The sequence below is a fragment of the Paroedura picta genome, chromosome 6, assembly GCF_049243985.1.
Source record: "Paroedura picta isolate Pp20150507F chromosome 6, Ppicta_v3.0, whole genome shotgun sequence".
Classification (NCBI taxonomy): Eukaryota; Metazoa; Chordata; class Lepidosauria; order Squamata; family Gekkonidae; genus Paroedura; species Paroedura picta.
The window spans coordinates 99086621-99110272 of NC_135374.1; the positions used below are offsets into that span (position 1 = coordinate 99086621).

Consider the following 23652-nt stretch of genomic DNA (forward strand, 5'->3'; position numbering starts at 1 on the left):
TGACCCTTGGGGTGACGCCCTCCAGCGTTTTCATGGCAGACTCAATACAGGGTGGTTTGCCAGTGCCTTCCCCAGTCATTACCATTTCATCCCCCAGCAAGCTTTTACCAACCTCGGAAGGATGGAAGGCTGAGTCAGCCTTGAGCCGGCTGCTGGGATTGAACTCCCAGACTCATGGGCAGAGCTTCAGACTCCATGTCTGCTGCCTTACCACTCTGTGCCACAAGAGGCTCTTATAAATCTTTAATACACTTCTAAACCTGCTTTTTAAATCTCAATAACCGTTGTCAGTTATAGCTGTACTGTATTCAGTAAATCATGTATTGCAATAGATGTGGGATCTTGTTGTATAAGACTGGATGACAGATTTGTGTTAACTGCAGTTCCTATAAACTGCACTTTGGCCATATCATACAATCCAACTCAGTGGAGAAAGCGATTATGCTAGGATTGGTCTGTGGAAAAAGGAAACCAAGCCAATAAAGAGCATGGTGGTTGGACATGATTGGGAGGGGATGTAGTTGGGTTTTATGCTGCCAGGGGATTCTTGTGGTTTTATCTATGTTTCATTGGGGTTTTATTGTAAACCACCACTAGCTGGCTTGGTTCAGGAGTGGCGGCCAAGAAATCAAATGATGGATGGATGGATGAAAGCCGACAGGAAGAGAGTAGATTCCTTTGAAATGAAATGTGTTGGAGGAGAGTTTTATGGATAATATTGACCACCAAAAACACAAATAATTAGGTCCAAACCAAATCAGGCCTGAACGCTCCATGGAAGCTAAAATGGCTGAACTGAAGCTATCATACTTCAATAACATAAGAAGACAGGAGTTAGTGGAAAAGACAATAGCACTAGGAAAAGTTGAAGGCAGCAGGCAAAGAGGAAGACCCACCATAAGATGGATTGACTCAATAAAAGAAACCACAGCCCAGAGTTTGTAAAACATGATCTTGTGTTTTAGCAGCCTGTTTGGTGTGTACAACTTGTGTATTCTTCCTGTTTAAAATGCTGGTTGCTGCCTTTGCTTTGATGCCACTTTGCTTGCATGAAGAAAGAAGGAAGAAGATTTTATACTGATTACAGAGTCCCTGAGTAGTGCACAGCTTGAGACTGGCTACAGTAGTAACTCTGAGTTAAATTTCTTACCCAATTACCTTCCAGAATATTCTTTTCTGCCAACATGGGTTTAGAACTCAGATAAGGGGGGGATGCAGCTTAAGGGAGGGAGTTAATTGCTTGCTGTGCTCCTGAGAGTGATATAAAGCAGGGGTAGTCAACCTGTGGTCCTCCAGATGTTCATGGACTACAATTCTTGTAGTCCATGAACATCTGGAAGACCACAGGTTGACTACCCCTGAAAAGCACATGGACCAGTGTGGCCACTAAGTATATGTAAAGAGGTTTTTTCTTATAGGTTTTTTCTCTAAGCATTGAGGAGGAAGAACAGTGTTAAGTGGAAAAAATTATGAGGGTTAAGCAATGTGGGATTTAGAGGAAAAGCAGGAAGCTCTGTTAATGGAAAGGAAAGTTTCCTCTCCTTTCTTCTCCAGCACAGACACACTCTTTCTATTTTTCCATCAGCTCTTTCAAGCCTTTGCGGTTCATAACTAATCTGATTTTAAATCTCTCTGACTGTTTTGATGGTTGGATCTTTTCTGATTATTTTCCCTTAGAGGTTTTTTTTGTCTCATCATTATACACTGTTCTTAGCATAAGGATAGATTCAAATGGGTAGCCATGTTGGTCTGAAGTAGCAAAATAAAATCAGAGTCCAGTAGCACCTTTAAGACCAACAAAGATTGATTCAGGGTGTGAGCTTTCGAGTGCAGGCACTCTTCTTACTGATGTAAGGAGTTCATAGTCTGAAGAAGAGTGCTTGCACTCGAAAGCTCACGCCCTGAATCGATCTTTGTTGGTCTTAAAGGTGCTTTTGCAAATGACAGTGCAAGGCGCTTTTAAGTTTCGTACTTTAAAAAGCCTCTGGAATCTTGAATGGGAAGGTGGTTCTTGCAACAGAACATCATCCCTACATGATTGCATTTTTCTTTTGTGCTGCTTGGCCCACCCAGCTTAAAATTCAGTGAACCTGTTTTTATTGACAACTGGATGGATTCAAGTCCAGTAGCATCTTAGAAAATTTGTAGGGTATAAGCTTTCGAGACTCAAAGTTGTCTTTGTCAGGCACCTATCTGCAGACTAACATGGCTACTCTCTGGAAGTGCTTTGATTGACATAACCAATCTAAGTATATGATGAAGCTTGAAATATCAGTCAATAGACAGGAGCCCCTCGGCATCATCACCGTCAAATTTGTTGATACTTAAATCTAGTGATAGGAGCCACGCAAGGCAGATCTTTAAACATGACCAAAAGTCCAGGTTTGCAGGAAAATCTGAAATTTTAGAAAAAGCAAAATATTTAGAGATTAATACCCTACAAAACAATGCAAGCGGCACCTGTAGCTTTATGAAACAAATGCACACGGTGACTGCTGCTAGGCATCAAAACACAATTGTTAGCCCTTTTCCAGGGTTGTTTGTTTCAGAATCCCCAGGTTTCTGCCATGATTTCTTAATGTACTCTGAACCTGTGTGTAACCATTTTGAAATGTACTCTTGTTTCTTTTTCTGTCTGGCTGTTAGTGTTAGGTGTCTTTCTTCAAGGTCACAGCTTGCTGCTCAGTGATCTCGTCTGGCTGGCCTCCCGGGCCTAGCACCTGCATCTCTAATTATTATGTCTGCTTGTTAATGTGAATCTTAACAGGTTTGGGGAAGGCGGGTAAACTGCTGGGATAAGAGCTGGAGTTTGTCTTGCATTCGTCAAATTCGTCTTTGTGAATCCAGGGAGGTCTGCTTGAATAAACAACCATCTTTCAATACAGTGGTGTTTTATTTACAAGTCTGCAATCCTGACAGTTTGGGCCTTTGCGGCAAGACTAATCAGGACCAAACCTGCAACCAAATTGTTTGCTAGCATGTTACTTCCATGACTCACACAGGACTGGATGCTACTATTCGATAGCAGCCACTCCATGAAAGTTAATGTGGTGTAGTGGTTTGAATTTCAGACTAAGATCTGGGAGACTGAGGTCCATATCCCTTCTTTATTGTGGAAGCTCACTAAGACTATATAACAATAGTGAAATAAAAATGAAACATAAATCTTTATAATATTGGCCGTGAAGAAGTAGATGTTCCATTGTTTCTATTTGACCAGAGCCACAGAGCCTTATCCTCTCTGCATAAGGAATGGTGTAGGCATGGAAGCTGCCCGGAGGAGGAAAAGAAGAAATAGTGTAGTTCTCAACCTTTTTTGGTCAGTGGTTCTCAACCTTTTTGGAGCCGCAACCCCAACTTCGGCAACGGTGACATGTGCATGCATGTGGGAGGCACGCGCACATACACGCTCAGGCGCTCAACAATCAAGGCGACCAGTGCCACGACTCCACTGCCTCTGCTTGCTGCCACTGGCCGTTGGCCACCTCCTCTGCACGCCTCCACCCACCGCCGCTACCACCCACTGCCTGCTGCTACCACCCACTGCCTGCTGCTGCCACCTGCTGCTGCAGGCTGCTGCCACTGCTGCGGCCAGCAACGGGGCAATCCTGTGGAAGGGTCCAAGCGACCCCAAATGGGGTCATGACCCTAAGGTTTAGAACTACTGCTGTAAGTCTTTGCAGCTTTGTCAGTGGCTAGCAGTTTGCCTGATGGCCAGTACTGTATAACTCGGCCATAGTTTTTCCAAGTAAAAGCTGGCAGAAGGAGTGAAGGAAGAAAAGTTGAAGGGGGGGGGGTAGTAATAGACTGGCTGGTGGGTGGGAAAGAGGTATGGACGCAAAATAAGGGTAACTGCTGTGGAGGCTTTCAGCAGAGAGAATGAGTAAATAGTGGGGGAGGGGAAATGAGACCTCTGTTCTATGTGTGTGCATATGTAATATACACACACAATCAGAAGGAAGCATACTGTGTTGAAAAATTAATCTGGACTAGATTTCATTCAGTATTTTCCCCACATGTTACACACTCCTGGACAAGAAAAAAAATACATAATTATTATATGAGATGAGATTCCCATTTGGATTCAAGCTTATAATAAGGAGGCTAGAACAAATCTCTGTGACTTTTCTTCACCATATTCTTGGTATCCCAAACTGTGCTGGGTCCCTTACATTATCTGTTGAGTTAGATCTCCATCTGTTGGAATCCAGAGCATGGATTACCACTTAAATATTGGCTAAGGCTGAACTTTCTGTCTCAGTCCTTTAGTTTAATGGCCAGTTTACTTATCGATTCCCATTGCTTTAAATGGTCCCAATTCATTCTTCATAAATATTCTGGGCATGAATATTAATCTATTGACTAACTCAGGGGAAAGTTACATGCTCCAGACAATCCAGAGAAGGACATTGAAAAATAATGCAGGAGTCAGCCATATTTGTTCTCCTTGCTTTTTTGGTCTTCCTTTTCCTGAGAAATCTATGTCCCTGTATTTTGTTAATTTACTGAACCCTTTCCACCATTTGCTGGCTAGAATGAATATCTTTCCTTTGGCTGTACTGTTTGGGGGAGATATCAGAATATTCCTTATGCTCAAAGGCTGTACAATTGTAATCTTGGCAAACCTAAATCTATTTTACATATACTCTGCTCTTGCCCATTGTTTTTCAAAGAACATTTTTTCCTGTTAGGCCACCTTTTGCGGACTAGTAAATTATCTGCTCATGGCACCAAAATGTTATTAGCGGATACATCTTCTGAAGTAACAGAGCGTGTAGTGGAATTCTTAGCCCTTGTGCTCCAAGAAAGGGCACAAACTAAAATTGTCACGTTACCGGGTGCCCTGCTTCTTATTGGCAAATGAGAGAATATTTGGAACGATTGAGGTGCTAAAGCCGTTGTGAATACTGAGTTTTGCTAAGTGAAATTGTTTTGTTTTTGAAACTAAAATTCCTTTGTTTTGTTCACCTTTGTGTTATATATTTTGTATTTTAACCTTATGTAATGATGGTTCCACAGGCCAATAAAGAAAAAAGGAGAGGGGGATTGCCTTATAAAAAGAAAATAAGGGTCACTTTGTATTTTAGCTTTTTATATAAGCCATATACTTTCCAGTTTCCACATGTTCTGAACAAAAATGGGCTTTCAAAACCTCTTACAACCTTACATAATATAAAGAACTTTGAAAGGAATTAACAAATATTGCACCTTTATATTGCTTGTATTCTTTTCAGTCTGGTGTCAGATCTGGTTATGGTTATCGTAACCCTATGATTATTGTAACCCTATGATTTTTAATGTCACAATACCTCTTACCACAGCTAAAAAGTGCTTACCGAATTATGATGCTGAAAATATTAATTTTGTGAAGGACCATAGAATATGTTTGGATGAGGTGATAATCATATGATGGTTCAATTTACAGAAAAGTTCTAAATTCTTTAGGAGAGAACCTCTTTTCCCGTTATGGGAAGGTATAGAATGGAAAATGTCTGTTAGAAAAGCGATCTTGTTTCCCTGGGAAGAGGTACTGTCAGTGTAAGTAATGCCAAAGTCAATATGTTGTTCTAATTTTCTTTTGTTTGAAATGATGAAATATCCTTCCTGTCACCGAGCGTACTTATTCCTAGAAAATGCAGCAGATGATTATTAAGAGGGGAAGAACAGGTTATATAACAGCTCATATCTAATTCCAGATATAGAACTAGACAAATGCATGTAAAGGGTTGGTTTCCACAGTAGCATAGAATGAAGGTTATGATTACCATGACTGGTCATCCTACAGAGAAATTTGACAAACTTTGATGCTGCCTATTGGAAGACCATATTAGGAGTTTGGAAAGGCAGGTAGCAATAATACCTTTCAGTGACAAATATAAAGCACTCAAAATAAGTTTGTTCTCTTGTGATCTTTCTAGGATAGTAAATAACTTGTGGGATCTTGTGGCTCTATTTCCCTAACTGCCGCCCTTTCCTTCATTGCAAGGAGACTTTTTCCCTGATAGAAGAGTTTCTTCTGCTGACAGAAAAACCTACAATATCAGAGAACTAGGGTTCAAGCCAGTTGCATTCAGGAATACAACAGGTGCTGGATTAGGGGGGTAAGGTTGGAAGAACTCTGTGGACAGCCTCCCCTTCCCCCCAGGACCTGGAAAGGCTGCAGGCAGCTGTTAGGGAACTCACCAGCAGGGGCAACTCTCACGCGGCAAGGATTTGCAGCCTCCAAGCCTCAGAGGGAGGTGGAAGGAGGAGGGGGTGGTCAGGGGTGGGGGACGGAAGGTGATCGGCTGGCCAGTGGAAAGACAGGCAAGCCGGTTGGAGGAGGAGGCGCTCAGGGGCAGGGCCTTACCAAAAAATATTAAATGGAACAGATGATCCCTTGCACATGAGGAAAGCAGCAAAGTTAGCAGATCTAATCCTCTAAGATGAATTTTTAAAAAAGAAACCCATACTGAAGAAAAGGATGCAGTTATGAACAGCTGGGAAGATCCAAGGAAAAGTAACTAAACTGTTGGAAAAACACAAGTGCATTCAGTCTAGGATCTTTGGGACCTAGTTCCCACTTTATTTAAAGCATTTCAGCTTTTTTGTTGCATGTTCAAAGTGTTTTCTGTTTATCCAGAGAGCACAATAAACATTAAAACCAGAAACAACATATCATTGTGAATGTCTATTTCCAAAGGTATGTGACATCTGGAGGCCAGTGTGTTTAGCAAGATGACTATACTAATGCCACAGGAGGGAAAGCTACCTGCTTTTTCTTCAGTTGATCTGTACCTTGTGCAACACCTTACATTTATCTCATTAGTTAATGCAATGACTGGTAAGTGATTTGTACTCACCCGAAAAGGAATGTTGAGTCCTCCGGATTTAGAAAGAAATCAGAACATTTTCCTCTGGAGTGTGACCGATTTATTACCTCTTGGCTGGAGTACCTTGAAACAGTCTCCATTTTAATCTCTGTGCATCTAACACACTATGCGGGCTTTAACAGGACAAGACCATGTTCTCAGTTCTTCTTTACAGTTGTTTTCCGTATGGTAACATCCTGCCTTAAGAAGATACCTGGTGAACACGAATGCTTATGCACTGTGTAATTGGGTTCGTCCTGATTAAAGGTTTGCATGGATTCTGTCCTGGTTTTTGGATTACAGTTTTGATCAATATGGCTGTAAACTATTAATTTCCAGAGGTTCTTTTAAATGGTTCAGCCTTTCATCTTCCCCCACTTAAAATTCTCCAGAGATATTTCCTTGGAATCAAATTCCAAATGACTGAAACTGCCACTGGAAAAAACTGAATTTGAGCTAAAGCCATCCTTATCTTTGGGACTACAAGCAATGTCTGTTATGATATAAGTAGTGCTCTTGTGGCCTAATATTAGGAGAGATAGTTAGTATGCTCCAGAACAGGGGTAGTCAACCTGTAGTCCTCCAGATGTCCATGGACTACAATTCCCATGAGCCCCTACCAGTGTTTCCTGGGTCACCCCAAGGGTCAGACATGACCCAGTGCGTGCACAGGGGATACCTTTTCCTTTACCTTTACAATGTAACTATATTCAGGTATTTTCTAAGAAGCAAGCAGGAATTGAAATTGGGTGAATCTATCACTCACCATAATGGTGATGAAATAACTTTCACAACATAAGGCTACTTTAATGCAAGAACATACAGGCAGAATATCGGCTTAATATCGGCTTTAAATCAGAGTCGCTTAAGAAAATAAAGAATTAACTTTTGGTTCCAAAATCTCACAACTTTGTCCTGCAAACGGTCTAGGGCAGGGGTAGTCAATCTGTGGTCCTCCAGATGTTCATGGACTTCAGTTCCCATGAGCCCCTACCAGTGTTTCCTGGTGGGGGCTCATGGGAATTGTAGTCCATGAACATCTGGAGGACCACAGGTTGACTACCCCTGCCTCAGAGCATTAAGTGAGGTTGACTACCACAGGTTGACTACCCTTGCTTTAAAGTTTATAGGTTAAAGCCAATGCTTTGAGTTGAATTCAGAAGCAATCTAGAAGCTAGTATAAATATTAAAAGGTCTTAGTAAGCATGACTGAATTTAGTAGGGCATGTTAGCAACTAGGTCAGCCCCATTTTGTACTCATTAAGGTTTATGTGTTGTCGTGAAAGACAGCCCCATGTAGAGTGCATTATAATCTAGCTTTGATGTTACAGCAGCATGGATCAGTAGGGCTAGGCTGGCTGTAGCCAGGAGCAGTTGCTAAATGTAACTGATGAAATCCATTCTTAAGAATACAAGCTTCTCCATCTACAAGAGCAGGTACAGGGATATGCCCCAAACCAGACTAATACCATCCATTGGTAGTAAATTTAATCCTCTTAGAACATCAGCCTTCTGTCTTGTTGGATTCGGTCTAGCTGGTTTTTCCTTATCCACTTGAGTGCAACATCCACCTGAGTACTAAAAGTTTACCAAAACATTATTAAAGTACATAAAGCAAAGAGAACACAAATAGAAGAAGCTGCTTTTCTCTACCCAAAGGAGTCTCAAAGTGCCTTCCCTTTCCTCTCCCCACAAGGTGAGGTAGGTGAGGCTGAGAGAGCCCTGATATTACTGCTCAGAACAGCTTTATCGGGGCTGTGGCGAGCCCAAGGTCACCCAGTTGGTTGCGTGGGGGGGGGGGGGGGAGAGTGCAGAATCAAATCCAGCTCGCCAGATTAGAAATCCATACTGCTAACCACTACACCAATCTGGCTCTTAATTTTAGGGACCTCATCAAAGAGTTTGCCATTTTAAAAAGGAGAAAGCTTTTCAAGGATAAATGTCTAAGAAATTTAAGAAAGATATTAAAAATGAATTAACTCCCACCCTTCCAGGGCTGTCAAGAAATCCCAAGGTTTCATGAAACCCTGGTTGAGAAATAGTGTTGGTGAGCAGTTATCATACAGGGGTAATGGATTGTTGTCACAACCTTGGTATTTTTCTTTGAGATGGACTGAAGAAATGTTTATCACTGGCACTATATAGAATTAACTGGCATGGCATGGTGAACTGGACAACCAATATCCTAGTGGTGATAGATTTGTGGCCAAGAATGATAGATAATTTACCAGTCCTTACTTGATATGCAAAAAAATGAGGTTGCTCTTCTAAAAAATTTGTTGTGGATGTCATCATCAAAAGACCCTAGACCAGGGGTAGTCAACCTGTGGTCTTCCAGATGTCCATGGACTACAATTCCCATGAGCCCCTGCCAGCAAACACTGGCAGGGGCTCATGGGAATTATAGTGGAGGACCACATGTTGACTACCCCTGCCCTAGACCGTTCGCAGGAGAAAGTTGTGAGGTTTTGGAAACAAAAGTTAATTCTTTATTTTCTTAAGCGACTCTGATTTAAAGCCGATATTAAGCTGATATTCTGCCTGTATGTTCTTGCATTAAAGTAGCATTATGTTGTTATTTCATCACCATTATGGTGATAGATTCACCCAATTTCAATTCCTGCTTGCTTCTTAGAAAATACCTGAATATAGTTACATTGTAAAGGTAAAGGAAAAGGTATCCCCTGTGCAAGCACTGGGTCATGTATGGCCCTTGGGTAATGCCCTCTAGCGTTTTCATGGCAGACTCAATACGGGGTGGCCTTGCCAGTGCCTTCCCCAGTCATTACCGTTTACCCCCCAGCAAGCTGGGTACTCATTTTACCGACCTCGGAAGAATGGAAGATTGAGTCAACCTTGAGCCGGCTGCTGGGATCGAACTCCCAGCCTCATGGGCAGAGCTTTCAGACTGCATGTCTGCTGCTTTACCACTCTGCGCCACAAGAGGCTCAGTTACATTGTATTGAGATGTAATTATCCAGTCAGTCATCAATTACACTGGCAACTATAGATAAAATTGCAGTTGTTAGTATTCTGTGAAGTAGAAGAACACCGTTGATTTCTCAGTAGGAATAGTGAAGCCAAAATCAAAAAGGCAAAAGATATATAAATCTCTTTCTCCAAATTTATTGGATATTTTTCTTATTTCAATCTGTCAGCAACCAAAATGGGGTCCCAGGTATTCTTGTCCCGCTTTCTGTATCTTCCTCAGTGATTGACAATCAATATCTGTATTCAGTGTAACAGTTATCATGCATCATGTAGGATTAACATAAACGTGATATAGTTATAAAGTGTATCACTTAGGTGAAAAACTCTGCTTTCTTGGGTCCGTTTCCTCTCATGTGCCTGGTCAGCCTGTGGTCATCGTACCTTTCAGTCACAGGGATTCAGGGTTTCCCCTATCCTTCTTAAAGTGTTTTTCCCAATCTGGATTATCACCCTAATGAGTATTTTCACAATGAAACAGTCATGTGATTTTAAAGCTAACATTTGCTTATTTCTTTGCCATGTGGGTGTTCCTATTATTCTTGAATGAAGCATGCCTTGCTATACAAACAACAAATGCATATTTCCCCTTTCTATAACAATGTATTGTGCGCAGTATATTTTTAAAGCCCTGTTTTTGTTAGTTGCGTTCTTAGTTCTCTAGCCTCTCCTTGATAGTGATTCCTTCCAAATGTAACATTTTGTTCTTTTGAACTGCGTCCAATATTACATTTTGTTTAACAGGAATGTTCCCATGTGGTAGATATAAAATCTGAAATAACGTTGACTCTTCTGTGTGCTAGATCTGTGTTCTTGGGATGGTCTTTTCTAGGAAGACCACTTTAATTCCTTGTTTTACATTCTGTTAATTATTCCAGAATCTGGGGAAAACTGGAAATTTTTAATAAAAGTTCTGTCTGTTGGTACTGATTTAAATAGAGTGCAATATTAAATATCGTCAAAATGGAATTTAATATAGTATACAAATAAAACTGCATACAAGCAAATTTTGAAATAAAGGTAATTAAGAAAATGACAGAATAGGAATTTATGTTCAGAAACATAGTACTGTCACTAGAGAGCCAGTTTGGTGTAGTTAGGAGTGTGGACTTCCAATCTGGCGAGCCTGATTCAATTTTGCACTCCCCCACATGCAGCCAGTTGGGTGACCTTGAGCTCGCCACAGCACTGATAAAGCTGTTCTGACTGAGCAGTGATATCAGGGCTCTTTCAGCCTCACCCACCTCACAGGGTGTCTGTTGTAGGGAGAGGAAAGGGAAGTAGATTGTAAGCCACTTTGAGACTCTTTCAGGTAGAGAAAAGTGGCATATAAGTACCAACTCTTCTTCTAGTTTCTACAAATTTATGTGTTTTTGCATAACTGCTGCCTTTTAAGTTAGAAGATATTGATACACAACTATTAATACACTTACTAATACACTTATTAGAGGTCTAATAGTATGTAATTGCATTTTCCAATGTATCAAGAAATTTACTTGAGTTAATGATCCATAGTATTTGCATTCAGAGGCTATAAAAGGGCATCCCTTACCCTGAAGACCTAGAAAGTATTATTCTACATCCTTTTAGTGTATTTGTGTACATACACATGTGCAATCATGGTTTAGTTTATATACTCTTGATCCATGAACACTTCTCTCTCGGTGCCTCAGTACTCACTTTTTTTGCTGTAAGTACTTTGAGGCTCATTGAATAACATTGGAATTGTGCCAGAGGAAGTTCCAGAGGATGTGTACACTGTAGCTCCCAGGGAGAAATATGCATGGGACAAAGATATAGGATCCTAGGCCAATGACTTCTACAGTCACCAAAATCAGGCTGCTGAGATTAGCGTTGCTTGTTTAATCTTAATAAATGGAAGGTGCCCAGTGCATAGAGCTGTAATCAAATAGGGTGAATATTTGATGACGTGGTGACTCGATGAAAATTTACCAGATGTCACCTTAATATTAATGCACTAATGAACTGGTATAAAAGAATCTGCGCTCCCCGACATGCAGCCAGCTGGGTGACCTTGGGATCGCCCAGGCACTGATAAAACTGTTCTGACCGAGCAGTGATATCAGGGCTCTCTCAGACTCACCTCCCTCACAGGGTGTCTGTTGTGAGGAGAGGAAAGGGAAGGCGAATGTAAGCCTCTTTGAGCCTCCTTCGGGTAGAGAAAAGCAGCATATAAGAACCAACTCTTCTTCTTCTTCTTCTTCTTCTTCTTCTTCTTCTTCTTCTTCTTCTTCTTCTTCTTCTTCTTCTTCTTTTCTTCTTCTTCTTCTTTTCTTCTTCTTCTTCTTTTCTTCTTCTTCTTCTTCTTCTTCTTCTTCTTCTTCTTCTTCTTCTTCTTCTTCTTCTTCTTTCCAAAACAGTGCACCTTTAACACCATTTCTCTCCCTTATATATTTGGGAAACAGTCTCCTGGGAGGAGACTGTCCAGCTCTTTTTCTGTCCAGGTCCACCCTGATTGGCCCTCCCCCTCCAGCTCCCAACCTCCTTGCCTGCTAGAAGCCTTGTTGCTGCGGCCTCTATTGTCACCCATGAGGAGAGAGGCAGCGACAGGGCTTTGCAGCCCGCAGGTACGCTCCTGCTGGAGGGAGCCGGGGGGGGGAGTTTGCAGCCTCCCTGCGGGCCGCAAAGCCCTGTCGCTACCGGCAGGGGTCTGTGAACATTCCACTCCCTTTAGCCCGGGAAGTGCTCTCACCGCGCCAAGAGTGCTTGCCGGGCCAAAGGGAGCCTCCTGTGGCAGCGCCGCCGGCTTTGATACTAGTGACATACATACATCTAGAATTGACGTAAATATTTCTTCATATTCCCACTTTGTATGTTTAATTTATTCTCAGATGTTGAGGGCACTCATGAGTTGTAAACAAATATTTCTCTTTCAAGTGGATAGCCATGTTGGTCCGAAGTAGCATGACAAAATTTTAGTCCAATGGCCAGCTTGGTATAGTGCCGACTTCTAATCTGGCAAACTGGGTTTTATTCTCCAGTCCTCCACATGCAGCCAGCTGGGTGACCTTGGCCTCTTCACAGCACTGATAAAGCTGGTCTGATCGAGCAGTAATATTAGGGTTCTCTCAGACTCACCTCCCTCACAGGGTGTCTGTTGTGGGGGGAGGAAAGGGAAGGCAAATGTAAGCCACTTTGAGACTCCTTCGGTTACGGAAAAAGTGGCAAGGAACAACTCTTCTTCAGTAATATCAGGGCTCTCTCAGCCTCACCTACCTCACAGGGGGTCTGTTGTGGGGAGAGGAAAGGAAAGGTGAACGTAAGCCTTTGAGACTCCTGTCAGAGAAAAGCGGCATATAAGAACCAACTCCTCCTTCTCCAAAGGTTTATTCAAGGTGTGAGCTTCCATGTGCATGTGTTGGGCTTAAAGATGCCATTGGTTTAAAAATTTGAAGTATTTTTCTTAATATTGTTCAGGTCTCTGTCTCTGCTAAACATTGTAACTTCATTTAAAAGCCCATCAATGTTCATATGGCTCCAGTTTATGTGTGAGAGAGAAAAAGATGGAACATCTTAATTCATGAAAATATTTCTGTTTCTCTATAGGCAAAACCAAAGCTGATTGAGCCAATAGACTATGAAAATGTCATTGTTCAGAAGAAAACACAAATACTCAACGATGCCTCACGTGAAATGCTACTCTTCCCCTATGATGACTTCCAGGTAGCTTTTAAAACATTTTCTTTTTAGTATATTTTGTGTGTATTTGAATTTTAATATACAATTGATAATTTAAATATATAATGGATAATAAGCTGCTTATATAAACTTTGCCTAAATTGTTCTCCAAGTTTCTCACTCGCTGACATTGCTGTAAATACATTTTTATTGTCTTTAGCTTGACTTCAGCAGAAATTTTTAAAGTAAACTAAAGAGCAGATGAAATATGAACGTCATTATTTCTGTGATAAGTTAATCAGAGTGGGAGTCTGTGTTTTTTTTTTAATTTATGACTCTTCTCAATGCAGGGTTATTTTTTGTTTGCTCCAGAGTATACATAAACAAAGATTATACTTCCAGTTTAAAGTTTTAGGCATTGTATACTTCTATTTAATATATATTTCAAAAGACTTTCTCCCTTCCCAATGGATTTTAAAGCCTTTGGTATAAACCACTTAAATGTATGCAACCACAAAAAAGGGGGGGGCCCACTCCTGCGCAAGAGGGTTAACCAAAGAGGTTGGATCAAAGACAAAAAAAGATTAAAATATAAACATAATACAAAGCAACAACAGTATTTAATAATGCATCTAGAAATGTCGTTCAGGATATAAGTACCTAATCCCAGTATCAAGATAAATGTCATGAATTTACAAAAGTACAAGTTTAAAAGTTCATATTGTGAGCCCCATTTGTAAAATATGGATAACCTCTTATGAGTTGTCCATGCTCAATTACAAGAAAATTTGGTACCACTTCATGGATGAACATCTTAGTATGAGTAAATTCTTTTATGAATTTCAGAACTTAGTTCCTTAGTGAACACTGAGATAATTATTTCTTATTTTTCTTTCCCCACCCCCCTCATTTCAGGTCTATTATTTGTATAGTCAGTTTTCTGTATTTCATTGTTAATGGAGTGTTCAATTTGATTTATATCACTGAGAAGGGCCACGTGTGTCAAGTTCCGTAGCGAACATGACAGTGTGCCAAAATGCATTCGGTACTGGTTCTTACATATGGAAACAATATGTACTTTTAAACCTATATTTTTGTAAATTTGTCTTGGTGCTGGGATTAGGTATTTACCGTATATACTCAAGTATAAGCCGGGGGGGGCTTTTTCAGTGTAAGAATGTGCTGAAAAACTCGACTTATACTCGAGTATATATGGTATATGCTGAACAATATGTTGTTTTAACCACCTTTTAGCATTTCTATATACATTATTAAAGAATATATACCAATGTTTTGTAAACTCGTACTATGTTCCTAAGCCACTTAAAGCCTAGGCTGTTGCATTCTATCCTGTCTTACATTTGATAGTGTCAATAGATACATAGTTTAACATTAGTGGAACAAGTGGTAGTCTTTGTGTCATGAGCAGGCTGAGTGTGTGTAACTGCTCTGGAATTAGCCACCATTGTTGCTTTGGCATTGTAATAAAGCCTTGTAACTGCACACCACCCTGGAAGCTTTTCAGCTGTCATGGATGCAGCTGTGGCATTTCAAGTTCATATGCCATTGTTTCTATAGAAAAGATGCCCTGTACGCACAGAGTAGCATGAAGGATCTGTCCCTCATTGTTGTAAGGCAATGCATTATCACAGCTACTGTGGAACTGCAGAGGTGGCGAGCTCGTTTTAAAGGGTTATTGTTTTGGTTTACAGGCTGGCTTTTATTGTATGTAGCAATGCAAGAACGATTAGGTCAGTCTTGCATTTAAAAAATGAAAATTAGGCACTTCTTGCTAAAAGATGAGCTATATTGCTGTTCCTTTCCTTTATTATTAAGTTCATGCGACCAAAGGTCTTGAGCAAAAAACCCAATAAATGACAGCAGGATAAAGCAGTATTACAGAACATGATAACACACATTGCTGTTCTTTGGTTATGTGATGTGCAAGGCACTTAACTGGAGTCAGGAGAAATCAAGGAATCAACAGAGGATATGATGTTAGGAGAACAATAACCATTGTCATAGGTCAAGTTATCTTGCAGTACAAACTCTTGAAAGAAGGAAGGTTTGAAGTAGGGTTGAGAAACCAATGAGTATTACGGCTTTTGTCATGAATGCTTGAGATTGGATGATAAACAGTCACTAACTGAACCTTGGAATTAAAAAAGTAGAGATTCTCAGTTTTTGTCTGTTTCTTTTGATTGGAAGGTAAAATGGAAAAAAATATTATGGTACAGCTCTACACAGATCTGTCTACTCAAATTTTCTGTCAACCCTTGATTATAAATGCTGGGTTTAAAGACTATCTGGGTTTTTAGATTCATCAGTGGATTGTTTTTTTTTTTAATTATTCCTGGATTGCTGACATTTTTCAAAGCATTCTTGTAAATGGCTCTTGTTTTAAAGAAGGATGTGCTTTGTAACTAGGTGAGTGAGGTAAGATTGACTGTATGTTTGGATAGTGCTATTTTTGTTACAAACAGGAAGAAGTATGTATTGCATCCATGGAAAGACAGCATTGAATGCAGGAAACAGGTGTGACTGCAAACAATGTGTGCCTCAAAAAAAATAAAGAAAAGAAAAAGGCTAAATATCTTGTGCTAATAACACATCCTAGTGAGACTTTTTTAATGCCGAATTCTTGCCTGGCTGTACTGTAACTATTGAACTCCTCGGACTTCAGTGTTGTGTCGATGACCTTGAGCAGCTTTGGATGTCCGTGCAGTACCTGAGTGGCCTTGTTCATTGCTGAATGATGTTCACTCTCAGCCTGATTTTGTTGAAGGCTCTTGGCTGCTACTGGGCTCTGTTTTAACTGCCAGCCCTGAGGAGCTGGTAGCTGCTGGATCAGTTGTTATCCTCACTCCCACATAAGAACATTTACATCCCTGTTGAAACTACTGTTTAGAGATCTAATAACCTGGACCCCAAGAGCACCCACTGACAGTGTATGACATAGGGATTACTGATGTGGGGGGAAGGTGGGAGGGAGTTGGTAGGCGTCATTTGATACTGTTGGGGTTTTTTGAAAGAGAATCAGGAGAAGAAGATTGATTTATTATTGTGAGAGTGGATGGAAGGGAATTAGGTGGGGAAGATTGGTGGATGGAAGATAGGGAGGCTAGTAAAGGGCTGTGGATCTCTATTATTGGAGGACATGGGAGATATGATGGTAGGAGAAGATGGATTAAATGAAAGGGTGGGAGGTAAAGGGATGCTTGCATACTTTCTAATCTTAGCCCCATCCTGAGATATGACAGTGGTGGGGCTAGGAATAACAATAATAAACTTTCTCTGACATTGGTATGCAGTGCCACTTCCATAAAGAACAAGACCACCACTCTGCCAAATTTCTTTGGGGAGCAGAACATGGACCTAGCATGCATGACTGAGACCTGGATGTGGGAGGGTGAGACAGTCACCTTGAAAGAGCTGACCCCACCTGGTTACTCAGTCATCCACCAATCATGGACAAAAGGCTTGGGAAGAGTTGTGATACTGAGTTGGGAGTCTTTCTCCTTTAGGGCACTCCCCACTCCAACAGTCCCAAGTATTGAATATGTGGGCTTGGTGTGGGACACAAAGGAGAGTTTGGCCATCTGGCTGGTGTACTGACTGCCTAATAGTCCAGCAGATGCCCATCCTAACCTTCTGGAGCTGATAGCCAGTTGGTCCTTGCAGCTTCCCAGGAGGAAAGTTCTGAAGGATTCCAGTATACAAGCAGAAAAAAATGGTGCCTTGCAGGTTTTGGACTTATTGTCAGCCATGACAATGCTTGGAGTCTCCCAATTTGTTACTGGAACCACACATCAATCAGAACACACCCTGGATTGATCTTTAGGGTGGGAATAAATATTGGTCTGGTGCAATCTGCAAGAGTGCTATGGTTGTACCACTTTGCCTAAGGGCTCTAGTCAATATCCCTTTCCCTCCCAGTATAGGTGGAGAGCAGATTTATTCTCTCCCAAGGAGACTTATAGATCCAATAAGATTCCAGAATGCTCACTGGGATCCAGTACCCCCTGGCAACTTGGTATATGTGCTGGTGGAGGACTGGCATAGCCATGCTTCCAAAATCATCTATGAGATTGCCCCCAGATACCTTCTCCACTCCTGTCCTAAGCCAGCTCCATGGTATACCCTGGAGTTTCGTGCATGGTAACAGGAACTGATATGGCTAGAGCAACTTTGCCAGAAAACTCATGATGAAGCTTCAAGATAATTTCATGTTTATAAATCCTTATGAGATAGCAGCAAAGACCACAAAAGAGAATATTTTGTGACCTCTGTTGCCTCTACCAGCTCACGCCAGGCACAATTATTTAAATCAATTTTATCTCTGACATCTTTAGTTGCAGGATTGTCCAAAACTGCAGTTGGTTACTAGCTATGAGGAAATTGAAACCTTTTTATGCAGACAAAATCTTGTTACTCCGCCATGACTTAACACGCAACATTGAAACAGTAATGGAACTGGAGGCCCTGTTGCTGTCTCAGGGTCCTATTTTGGATCGCTTCAATCCATTCTCCCTGGTTAATATGGACAGCACTCTGGCAGTTGTTCAGCCTACTACATGTTCCATGGACCCATGTCCCTCATTGCTAGGGAAAATTGGTGGTGAGGAGATTTGGGCCCTTTTCCAGGGAATAATCAACTTGTCCCTAACTTTAGGGACTCCCAGAGAGTTCGAAGGACGCTGTAGTTTGGCCACTTCTGATAAAAACAACAGTGGATCCATCCAGCCCAGCCAACTACCACCCAGTTTTTATTTTGCCATTTCTAAATAAGGTGGTTGAGTGTATGGTTGTGGAACAGCGGCAGAGTTTCCTGGATGAATCATTGGCCCTTGACCCATCTTAGTCTGTTTTCCAACCTGACTGTGCGGTAGAAACAGCGCTGGTTGCTCTCACAAGTAGTCTCCGGAGACAAATCTAGGCAGGTTTGCACTACTGTTATTAGACCTAACAGTGGTGTTCGACGTGGTTGATCATGAGCTTGTAGCCCATTACCTAGCCAATGTGGGGATTCAAGGTACTGTCCTTAAATGGCTGCAGTCTTTTCCCCATGAAAAAGTGGCATGATCTACTCAGTGTGGTTCTGCAGGGAATTGTTCTCTCCCAATGTTGTTTAACATCTATATGCTTATCTTTGCACATCTGATCCAGAGTTTACTGCTAGGGTGTCATGAATATGCTGATGACACCCAGCAATATCTATTGATGGACAGTCATCCATCTACTTCCCCAGACTCTTTGGACAAATGTTTAAAGGTTGTGACTGATTGGCTCAAGCAGAATCAACTGAAATTAAATCCACCTAAAACGGAGGTCCCCTGGCTTAGGTCGGCATACCTTAGGTAGGTAGCTACAATTCCCAGCTCTTGACAGAGTCCAATTAATAATTTAGGCAACCATTAAGATTCTGGGTGCGTCTTTGGATGCTTCCCTATCTATGGAGGCCCAGGTCACAAATATGGTGTGCCATGATATTTCCATCTCTGCCAGGTACATCTATGACACCTGACCTAGCAATTGTGATCCATGCTAGGGTCACTTCCAGATTAGATTGCTGCAACGTGCTCTAAGCAGAGCTACCTTTCAAACTGCTCCAGAAACTTCAACTGGACCCAATGGAGGACCCATATATAACTGTGCTTTCCCAGCTGCACTAGCTCCAGATTGAACACAGGATCTGATTCCACGTTTTGGTTATTACCGTTAGAGCGCTAATTGGTCTGGGACCATCATACCTAGGAGACCACTTCTGCTTGCATATCTCCCAGAGAAATATAGCTTTTAATTTCCATTTTAATGCTTTAAAACATTTAGTTGAACTTAAATGTCTATTTTAGTATTCTGTTTTATGTAATTTTTATTTTTCTTGTATTCTGCCCCGAGGGCCTAAAGGCAGAGAATAAATGCAAGTACAAATTAGAATAAATAGCCAGCATAATCAACAAGAGAGCTTAACACCTGCTGTTATTGGTGCATGAAATTAATGCTACTAGTAAAAGGAATTAATTTTGATAGATGGCTCAGAAATGGTTAAAATACAGGTTTTACAGTTACGGAGCAATGGTACCTAGAGATATCGGACAGTCTGCAAGCAAGAATATTTTTGAATTGTTTGAGGCTTTAACCCTGGTCAATTGCAGCAGCTATCTAGGACAGTGGTCCCCAACCCGCAGGCCGCGGCCCGGTGCCAGGCTGCGAAGGCCTTGGTGCCAGGCCGTGGCTCCCTCTCCCCGCCCCCCCCCCACAGTAAAAAACTTCCCAGGCCGCAAGCTTGCGGCACGGGAAGCTTCTTACTGCGGGAGGGGGGGAGAGGGAATCAGGGCCGCGCCCGCGCATTGCGCATGTGCAGCTGGCCCGCGCATGTGCGAGATGCGTGGGCGGGCAGTTGCCCTGCTGGTCCCCAGCTTCAAAAAGGTTGGGGACCACTGATCTAAGATATTTGGTATTCTAATTCTGCATTGCCCTGTATATGTCATTGGTCTGTTAAAAGATAGTAGTGAATAACAAGCAGGCTTCACTTATGTCTCTGTATATGTTTTACTTTTCTATATAGGGAGGTGTGCTGAAAATTGTAATAAAATCCTTTTCAGGAACATTTTCAAAAAGCATATGGATTTTCTGTTTTACTCAGACTTCCTTCTCCTTACTTTAAAGTGACTACAGTCTTAAATTACTGAACAGGAAACCAAACTGTTCTGATTACAAATGTCATGGAAATTCCCAACATTATCTGTGTTTTGTAAGTAGTCTGTCTAGGAACATGAATGGAACATTGCCAGTCACTCAGGGTGTAATAGTCTGTGCTGGGAAATGATTGCAGTATAATTCTGCTTTAAAAATCAGTGCAATGAGCTATTTTGTTGGTTTTATTTGATTTAAAGTAAATTATTTAAAAAGTTTAAATAGCAGTCACACAATTAATTCTAGTTTTTCTCATTAACAGACAGCAATACTGGCACGACAGCGCCAATATATATGCTCTACAGTTCCTGACAATGCGGAGAAGGAAGCTCATAGTTTATTTGTTACTGAGGTAATTCTACTTAATGTACATACTGCTAAATGTCCACTGTTTTGGTTGGCTCCTTCTAGTTTTCCATTGGTGTTGGGGAGGTCTGTCTGTTTCTGCTAATGAAAAGCAGATAGGGTTCAGATCGTTGTGTTTAGTTATATTACAGCACATATATATGCCAAATATTTCCTAGATACATAACAGTTTGTAAGGCAAGCATGGTTTTCCATTTGGAATTTAGAACAAAGTGTACAAAAGGAATCCTGGAGCTACCATTTGAGGTGAAGTTAGTTATATAATGCATTTTTATCCACCTTTCAACCAAAAGCTTTGTTAAATTTAAAAAGTTTAATAATATATGAAATAATAAAACTTGTGCAGAGAGAAGCACAGAACTGGCGTTCTTGTTGTATTGTAAATGAGGGAAATTCTTCCTGTTCTTCAGTGTTGTGTTTCTCAACTTTTTTATACCTGAGAAACCCCTGAAACAGTCTCCAGGCTTCGAGAAGCCCCCAAAGTGCCACAATCGTGCAGAATATGGTTAGGAAGTATAGGCATGTACACGCCTACCCAGGGCCCTCCTACCCACTTCAGGCCATTTTGGGAGGGAGCACAGGTTGACCCGCTCACTTTTTAGGGGTCACATTAGAAGTTGCTATCTGTTCCTATTCATAAAATGGTAAGAGGGTACTGGGAGGAGCCAGGATTCATAGCCTTACCACCAATCAGGGAGGCTGTCCGGCCTGTTCCATCCCTGATTGGCCGTCCATCCAATGAATGGCCATTCAGGAGGGTTGTCCCATCCCTTGCTGCGTCCCACTCCAACTTCTTCCATATGGAAAAAGCGCCAGTCCCTAGTAAGGTAGGCAGGCAGCTGCAGCTGGGAAGGAGGGCATAGGGTGAAGGAATGTGGCTGGGGGCGGTGGGGATGGGGATGGAAGGAGAAGGGAAGGAGCCTCTGCCAGTACTCCTGCTGCCCCGAAAAGCTCTGGCTGCAGCCTTGGCAGGGCTGCCTGGGGCGGTGTAGGGAGGAATGGAATCCCGTCAGCACTCCCCCCCCCAAGTGGGCCTTTTGGGGGCAGTGGAGGGGGGAGGCCTTGGCTGTTCTGCCCAGGGTGGGGGAGGGGGGCCTAGCGCCCACTGTATTGTTAGATACAACAGGCTTTGTTGCTAGCAGTACTATAATTGAGGGACAAAAACACAATCAATCTAATATTAGGACAGACGAAATAACAGTTTGCAGGCTCTCAAGCTCACCAGAACTCTAACAGCCAAATGTTTCAAAATATTTTTATTTTATTTATGTAGCAACATATTGCTATAACAATGTCACTATAGCATTATAACAGGTTTTTTTTTTTAAACTTCCAGTTCTATAGTAAGAAAACAAGTGTACAGCTAATGGAAACAAGTGTGCAGAAAATTCTAGCACTCCATTACTGCTTTGAATGCCTCTGCGTTTGTATCATATTCAGTGTTGGCAAATTGTACATTCAAGTCTACTCAAACCAGCATTATTTCCGTTTCTCCACCCAAATTCTTATTAAATAAAAACAGACACAAAAGATTTGGCAGATAACATTATATCATGCTGAGTTGCTATTTCCATGGGAAAACAAACAAAATAATAATGATAGTTTTGCAGGCTGTATAAATCTCTATGTCTAATAAGTCCTCTTTCATAAATGTTCCATAAAGAATTGCTTTGGTGTTAAGCATTATATTGTGATCCTCAGTAGATACAGGGATGACTATTTCAAATACCTTGTGCCCAGAGTGCTGGCAGGTAGAAATAACACCTTATCTAAGATTTGGTTTAATTGTTTATATTTCAAATAAAGACAACAATATTATATCACTTTATATCCTTATGGACATTTCCACAAATTGTTTAAATAGCTGGATTGAAAATACATTTAACCACTAAATAGTCATTTCTCCCATCCTCTGGAAGTTTCTTTTCGTGTTGTAGTTATGTGCCATGCCAAAACATTACAAATGCACCCAGGCATTGATTACCCTCTTTGTGTTTGTGTGTTAAGTGCTGACAAGTTGCTTCCAATTTAAAAGGTGATACTATGAATTAATGTCCTCTCAAACTTCTCATTGTTAATATTCTTGCTCAGTTCCTGAATGTTATGACTTTTCTAGAGTCAATACATGCGTCTCCCTCTTTTCCTGCTGCCTTCAACTTTTCCTAACATTATTGTCTTTTCCAGTGACTGTTGTCTTTACATAATGTGGCCAAAGTACAATCACCTCAGTATAGACAATTTATCTTCTGGGGAGAATTCAGGGCTGATTTTATGTAGAACCCACTTATTTGTCTTTTGAGTAGTCTGTGGTATTTGTAAAATTCTCCTCCAACACCACATTTCAAATGAATCAACTTTCTTCCTGTCACCTTTCTTCATTGTCCAATTTTCACACCAGTACATAGTGACGGAGAATACTGTTGCATGAATTAACTTGATCTTGGTCACCGGTGACACATCCTTACACTTAAGAATCTTTTCCAGCTCCTTCATTGCTGCCCTTCCCAGTCTCAATCTCCTTCTGATTTTAATTTATTATTATTATTATTATTATTATTATTATTATTATTATTATTAAACTTTTATACTGCCGTTCCCTTAGGCTCACGGCGGTTTACAAGATCAGAATTACAATAAAACCCATAGTTAAAACCATTAAAACCAATCCACACTATCAATGTTAGGCAACAGGCAAGGACTAACTAACCCCACTACCCCCCCCAAAAAACCGCCCCACGTTAGCCGAGGGACATCAGGTTGCTAATATGGGAGTGTGATCACTCAGTTGAATCCAGGAAGCGCAGATCCGATGTCGGGACCGCCCGCCCTGGCCTCAACCATATGCCTGGTGGAAGAGCTCCATCTTGCAGGCCCTGTGGAAAGCTGTTAACTCCGACAGGGCCCTTAGCTCTTCCGGAAGCTCATTCCACCAGGTTGGGGCCAGGGCCAAAAAATGTGTTGATTTTTAGAGACTAATGCAAAATCCCAGTCTTGTCATTTTTAAAACTGTCACCTTGTTTTCATACTTTATGAGCTAAAAATGGTATGCTTCATCATTTTGTATAACCTCGGAACAAGGCTAGCTACAAGAGCTACTAAATTAACTTTTATG

General features: G+C 41.3%; 1 protein-coding gene across 15 annotated transcripts in view; it reads left to right on the plus strand.

The window, feature by feature from the left end:
- The window catches only part of DOCK9 (dedicator of cytokinesis 9), a 158043-nt gene that overhangs the window by 46938 nt on the left and 87453 nt on the right, over positions 1–23652 (plus strand). For all 15 annotated transcript variants that reach the window (XM_077343830.1, XM_077343842.1, XM_077343839.1 and 12 more), the window contains exons 2-3: positions 13407–13523; positions 20437–20526. In XM_077343830.1, the coding sequence (XP_077199945.1) occupies positions 13407–13523; positions 20437–20526 (207 nt within the window). The remainder of the gene's footprint in view (positions 1–13406; positions 13524–20436; positions 20527–23652) is intronic.